Raw genomic sequence first — 7470 nt, 5'->3', positions numbered from 1 at the left:
AGCATATTGACATGTGCTAAACTAACCCCACTCATTTAATCTCATTATGACTCTGAGAGATGCTCCACTGGAACCAAAAAACCCCCACGCAAACTTCCACAGACCACATATTACGATGCGGGAAAATTAGAATAATCCTCAGCGTGTTTCATTATGCATGAATTAAGGGTCGCTAATGACAGAATCCTCTCTGTTTGTCAGATATGTTGTCAACATTAATAATATTGCAGCAAGCTTTAACAGAATGGGATGACACGCAGTATTCACGAGCCTGTCAGACGTGATGTTTTTGACAATTGACACGTTTCTGGCAATGGCCGTGTGCTCAGACACAAGGCTGCGTTTGAGTTAGTTAAACGGGGGGGGGGGGGATTTTCTGCTAGAATTTGTCACTCTTGCTTGCAGCACCGCAATACAACAATTTGACTTGGTATAAGACTTGTGTTGCGATCTCTTGTCGACCCATAAAGTACTTGCTTGAACAGTTGACTGCGTCGCCAAAAACCTCGTACCACAAAATACGCCCCCCCCCCCCCCCCCTGCTTACTATGGAAAAGGGATAATCTTGTTGCCGGTTGCTTATTGGTACCACAACACTAATCTGTTTGGTACCTTATGTTTTATATATCACATGTGGAGAATAACCTTTTAATGCTAATGCAGAGTCAACTGTTAAATCCGCCTGCTGAGGTCAGAAACTGTTGAGTGTGCTGTGTGCTACAACTACATTATACATTAATTATAACAACAATTAGCTGTCATATAATTGCAATATATAACGGCCTGATGCGAGCTATTGCTTTTATAAAACTGTAATCAAGTATGGCAATATGAGAGTTATACACAAATGATAGTTTCTTTATTAATAAATAATAATGCTCACAATGAAATGAGCCCTCCTGGGCTGGCTGCCCATACTGAGGCGGTTGCTATAGAATTTACAATAGCACTAGCATAATAATAATAATAATAATAATAATAATAATAATAATAATAATATGTAATGAAAATCCATTAGTCTTCAAAGCATTTCACTGCTATTCTACATTATCAGTTTGTTAGTCTAACATTATCTTCATACGCCTTCATAGCCGTGGTTTGTGGTTATTATAACACGGCTATGGAATCAATCAGATTGCTTGATTTGAGCCTCCCCGTTTTATAATACAAAGTTATGGACCGTCTGTAACTTATCAGGGGAGCGCACAGGATCGTATTTCTTCTCTCACACTGAATTGTTTATTTAGTTCCTGCTAATATGGTTGAGTTATTTAAATGGTTACATCAAAAAGAGAACTTTCATTTGTGCCAAAGTTCCCAAAAGGTGCACTTTGCCCTATGCAGGGAACAACAGTTGTGTCTCTGCACATGATCAAACACCTTGTTCTAGTGTAATTCTGAAATATTGTGGAGAGGATGTTGTAGCTTTTCAAGGGAGGGATTGAAGAAAACATTCAGAACGCTGGGGGTCTTGCTTTTACACAAAGTGAAACATAAGGTTGAGCCCGCCTCACCACCCCAATCATTGTTGTACAGTCCTTTACTTTATCTCATACATAGTGATCGTGAGTAGATGGTGGGGCGGATTTCATGTGTAAAATAAAGGGTCATGGGTAGTTTGAGGTTGTTATCAAGCAATTTATTTATCCAACATATTGGTTTAACAAACTACAGAGATCACTTTTTTCTGGAGCTTTTTAGCTGCATTTCATGGTCTTCCTCAGTGGATACTTTTCTCGTATTGTCATGGAGATGGCTCACACTCGGTTTAGGTCTTGTGATGATAATGGAGCAAACCCCATTGATGGAGGAAGACTTAGCAATGTGGTTGAAAACTGGTACATGGACCTGGAGTGAGGTTTTCATTTCTTTGGCAATACATTCAGCAGCTATTGTTTTAGCAAGACACATTTAAAAAGAAGATTGTATTCCTTACTCTGTGCATATACTGTATCAAAGCTAAAAACTATCTACAGGTGATTTAGAAGAGTTGTACAGTAGGTCCAGGACTGTGACCTACTAGAATAGACTGCTCGCAAATGTTTCTTAATATATAAAACCACTGGAGGGGGGGCATTTAAGGCATTTAAAGCATTTGAGGGTCTAAGGACAACTTTCAAGTAGTGAGGTGTATTCATTTAGACCAGGGGTCGGCAACCTGCGGCTCAGGAGCCACATGCGGCTCTTTAACCCCTCTGTAGTGGCGCCCTGTAGCTTTGACAAAAGAAAACATGGAACATGTATTTTTTGTTGCACAGTGGACAATCTTTCAAAGGGAACGCCTCTTATCTTGGAGTTCGAGGTGATATTGTGACACTGAAATATAATATTTGTTTAAATATTTCGTCAACTAAAAAATGTGTCACATTCTACTGCGTCTACGGGCGCAGTGCTTTTCCCTGCAGGTGGCTTATCTTGAGTTGCAGACCCCCGCCTAACTCGGTGTGCTAACCATGGATAAAACCAAAGAAAGATAAGTTTCGGATGAAAATGGTTTAATTCTGCGTGGACAGATACAATGCTGGCTTACCAGTGTGTGTTTATTTTATTGTCATTCTGCAATTTCATAAATGCAACAAATGTAGTATAACTATATATTAAATCTATAAGCTGTGTTTGCGGCTCCAGACAAATCTTATTTGGTGGAAGAGGGGCAAAATGGCTCTTTGGATAGTAAAGGTTGCCGACCCCTGATTTAGACAGTTCTGAGGTATTCATGTGTCTGCACAGCTTCAGTGTAATGGCTCTGGGTCCTGTTTCATGTGATCCTGATACACAGTTCTTCAATCTGCTGCTCGCAGTTGTCCAGTTTAAAGTTGTCTTTATGGAGAGGTACATTCAGCCATTCACTCCCCTGTTGTGTCCTGGTTACTGACAAATGGCCAAATGGTCAATCAAATCACTCGTCCACTTTCCAGTGCCAGTGCCAAACAGTCGTGACACTCCAGTCAGGATAGGCTCCACTTGTCAGCTCTCGTTTGAACCTGGAAGGAAAGGGACAGACACGCTTTACTCTCTAAGTATGAACAGCTCCCCAGACTGATGAACATTCAGAAGAGCATCTAAAGCTCTTCTCATTAGTAGAAGTGTATATCGCCTCTACTTGAACTCTGGAGCGGTTTGTTTGCAGTCAGAACGCAATCGACCCTACCATCCGAAACAACTAGGCTTATAATCTAATCAACTTTACCTCATGTGCCGGCTGAAGAACATCTGTCTTGCGAGTGTGTGGCGGTATGCACCCATAAGAGCTAATCTTCGACGGCAAACTAATCGGATGCATCAGGGACCTTTTTGTTTTGTAGTCGCAATCTAGATGTTCGCTGGAGCTGGATATTTTGTTCACTTAATGAACACTGATATATTAACCACAAACACAATGAAAACAATCAGTAATACACGCTGCTGGTGCTCCTTAACGGAGAAGCAAACCAAATGTAGGTCTTAAAACGACCTCTCTCAACTCCAACTAAGTTCTTGTCTCACCTTGAAAAACAATGAGGTCAGGATTCTGAAAATAGCTTCCTTATCCTGCCAAACTGTCTGTTTGCTAGCCTTTGGGATAACATTTGAAGTGTAACAGGCTTTCTCAGAGGGGATTTCAAGACCTGAAACAATAGGAAAGAGAATCTGGCTAACTAGATAGGTGGGCATTAGGTAGAATAGCCACACCATGTGCTCCAGCAACTAACCGGATTACTGATTGGAAATGGAAAGAGGCTTTGACTGTTATACTGGGAGTGAAATTATTTCCCCTTTCTGCTACAGTGGCAAATCATATCAGTGGTTCTTAAGAACAACTAAAGTGACGCACTAACAGAATAGTACATTTTAGACGAGCAATTACGTTAAGTTTCCTCGCCGCTTCCTTCAGACATGACAGGACATTGCAGTGAAGAGCCACAATAATGCTCCATATTTGGCACCTGGTGCACGAGTGTTTTAGTTCTCTCGCAGGCTGAGAGCCTGTTTCCCAATGTCAGACAGCGATCAAGCACGGAGAAAGACGAGACGTTATTATGGGACTCGTCTTTGCTCACATGCTGTATGTAAAGCGTTTTGCTGGATACTCCGAATTTTATTCATCCAGTTGGAGCGATTGAAAAATGTAAAAAATAAAGAGGGAGACAGCTTGTCTGATTATTATTGTGCTTGTAAGAGATCATCTTTTCCTCAGTTGAGTTTCACAGACGGCCTGTGTGTCTGTTAATATTTGGAAAGTGTGCCACTATGCCTCACTGTGAACTTACAGAAGTATTACAGTAAATACAGATGGGATCATAGGATTGTCTCTGGCCTGGCTTTTATTTACTTTGTGCTTCTTTTAATATTTTTCTTCCTACTTTTAAAGTGTATCGGTGGCATTCCTCCAGTGAAATAAATGTCACTTTCACCGCGTTTCCCCAAGTGTGGCCTTAAATATTAGATGAACTCTCATCCAACCACACATGACACTTTGGAACATTTCTCCAAAAATGATCCTTTCAATATATATTTGAAAAACATTTGACTCGCAACCATCAGCTCTGCGGCTCTGTTACCCGCCCAACAAAAACAGAGCAGCCATATGGAAGGCTTGCAGGTAACTTTGAGCTTTTGCCAACATATAATTAAGTCTCTAAGTAAATATTGGTACTTTTTTTTGTTCTAGTTTTTTTGTGAAGCAAACAAGAGATTTTGGCACATAACATTGTGCAAAATAATGATCAAATAGTCTGCACACACTGCATGAAAAGGATTCAAACATGAGAAAGCTGAATGACAGAAGATTTGATTTTAAGTAATACTTTTTGACGCATGGCATATATGTGCAGAGGACAAGCGGAGCGCTTACTCATATACTGCTGTCACTATTCTCTTCTGTGGGCCGCCATCTTCACTAGAGGCCACGTTGAAGATCTTTGTACCCTCGGGGTCATCGGGGCCTTCGTGTGTTGACAGGAACCAAAACCTCATGACGATGAAGCAGAACGTTCTATCTGCAATGAAAAAGACAGCGACCATCAAACAGATGAGTTAGCAATAGAGATGTTAATAAACACTTCTTAAAAGACATATCAAGTCTTTAAAGCACCATACTTCACAATCACACCTGACAGCTGGCAGCTATATCGACAATCCTCTGACCTGATCTACTACTGTTACATTGTGATCAAAGAGCAAACTAAATAAATAACACTGTTGAAAGTGAAAACGAAAGAAGCAAAAAGAAGTTGAAATGAATAGAGAATGAGGCTCCCGCTCGGGAACTGAGATTACGAGTCCTTGACAGGAAAGCATAGACAGTTTTATGACCTTTTGACGAATAGCATCTATTTCAAGAAGCACAGTCTGACTTGGCAGTAGAGCAGTTCAAGGGGAGCCTGATGGAATACTCGTGCAACTCAAGTGTCCTGAAGTCACTTTAGTCATTCAGTGTTCTCAACCTGTGCGCGTAACGTAGGAAGACCGATTGCACCAAACTCACCATATTGATCAAAGACGACAGACACGTCTTCCGGCAGCATAAAAATGATATCATCCATTGAGACGGCGAGCTTCTGTCTCTGAGCATCGGTGAGAGACCTGCACCTTGTTTTAACATAATCTATCATCTGAAATGACAAAGGAGATCATCAAAACAAAAAAACTGACAGGGATAATTAATCCTTATCCCCACAAATCGACTGCTTTTGATCGTTAGACCCTTTGCGATGAATTTGGACCAACATTTTTGGAGGATTTATTGCATTATACTGTACTCTGTAATGACCACAATGCCCAAAAAGGATGAACAAAAGTCTTAGTAGTAGGTTTTATAGGTACAATATTCATGATTTGTTACCTCATTGGACACCATTCCCACTAGCTTGTGGTATTTGCCACTGGACATCATGTCGGAGACGTGGACCAAAGCCTGGGACGGATGAGGAACAACAAGGTGATTTATCCACATGCTTTATGGTTCATGGTGTTAGTGGCTTATGTCATTCCTCGTATTTATACCAACACAAATGTGTTGTGTCTTATGTGATTCTGCACAGACCAGACAGATAACGCTTGTCTATGTCTTAAGAATAGTAATAGTAATAGTCTGACAAAATAAAATATGCCTGACAGTCAGACATAGATCCATTTAGTAGATTGTTCTGGATCTTACAATCATATTGCTGAATATTTATCAGCAGATCGTTTGCTCAGTTGCCATGCACTTGTAGAGGTTTCAAATTACATTCCTCAGTTTTTATGTTTAATTTAAATCCGAATGATTGCGGAAAACTTTCAAACTATTTGCCACATAAACTGTGAAAACAAACAGTAGCCTAATGTTTTTGGAGTTGCGAGGCCAATAATGCAGAAAAGTTCCGCAGCTGTTTATTACTGATGCAGTAGCGGTCAGAATACCTGTTGGTGGCCTACTTCGGTCAGAAGTTACCTGCTTTACTCCTCTTTCAAACTCCACAGAGTTTATGTCTAAGTCAAATTGCAGATAGATGAAATACGTGATGATTTTGCACCGGATCCATGTGATCGTGTCCGGGATGCCGACTACCGAGATAGCGGGCTGCCCGTCGGCTCCCCGCTGGGAACTGAACAGTCTGTGTTTCTGACCCGCGAACACGAACCTCCGCCAGCACAGGCTCCGGCCTTGAGCTGTGAAAGGACGCGCAGGATGCTCACACATCCCCGCCCACTGCCGGTGCACGGCCGGCTTCTTGCAGCAGATCGGGACCCTCTTCCAGGCGCAGATCCCGGGTGAGCACACTGCGAGGCCACCGAGCTCCCGGCATGCAGCGAGGCCGGTGATCCGCTGCATCAGAGCGAGGAGTTCGCAGCGTTACCGGCGGCGTTCGAACCGCGGACCGGGGCCTCCATTGTAACAGTTGCCTTTGGTCACCTTACGCAACTCACCCCATGCTTTACCCATAATCCTTATCGTGTACATGACTTTAACACACATGACTGCTGCCTTCAGGTACTGTTGGAAATGCAGAAATTGCATTCTTTTAGTTTTTCCACTTCTCAGGATGGTTTATTTTTAAAATATTAATACGTTTAATACATATTTTATGTTATTTTTACTAATATATTGCTGCTGCTCATTATCATGTAGGGTGCAAAATTACCTTTTTTGTCGACCGGCCAAATGGCTAGTGAATGTTCAAATTTTACCAGCCACACAATAGATTACTCTTGTTTTTTTGGCTCGTGATTGATACAAATCTATTAGCCACTTGAATATTTTACCAGCATTTGGCTGGTAAATGGTGCTAATTGTGTGCCCTGTTGTCATACCAACCAATCAACCATTTATTTGTATTTTATTCATTTATTCTCAGGGACAATGCACATTGATCAACATCGCCGTAAATATGCCAGTGTTAGCCAGCAGGCTAATTTTCAACTGTTGTCCCTCAGCCTGATGCTAAATTGGCCAATAAAACAACAAATAAAATACACAACATATAAGATTAGAACCAGAGAAATCTA

General features: G+C 41.3%; 1 protein-coding gene across 1 annotated transcript; it reads right to left on the bottom strand.

The window, feature by feature from the left end:
* Positions 1-2349: 2349 nt before the first annotated feature.
* On the bottom strand, positions 2350-6899 carry LOC115021437 (m-AAA protease-interacting protein 1, mitochondrial). The gene is made up of 5 exons (XM_029451896.1): positions 6416-6899; positions 5825-5896; positions 5468-5594; positions 4835-4979; positions 2350-2984 (listed from the first exon to the last, which is right to left on the bottom strand). The coding sequence occupies exons 1-5, from the start codon at positions 6794-6796 to the stop codon at positions 2900-2902; spliced, it is 810 nt and encodes a 269-aa protein (XP_029307756.1). The 5' UTR covers positions 6797-6899; the 3' UTR covers positions 2350-2899.
* Between the last annotated feature and the right edge of the window lie 571 nt (positions 6900-7470).

Source organism: Cottoperca gobio, chromosome 16, assembly GCF_900634415.1.
Source record: "Cottoperca gobio chromosome 16, fCotGob3.1, whole genome shotgun sequence".
Lineage (NCBI taxonomy): Eukaryota > Metazoa > Chordata > Actinopteri > Perciformes > Bovichtidae > Cottoperca > Cottoperca gobio.
This window is presented reverse-complemented; position numbering and strand designations above follow the sequence as displayed.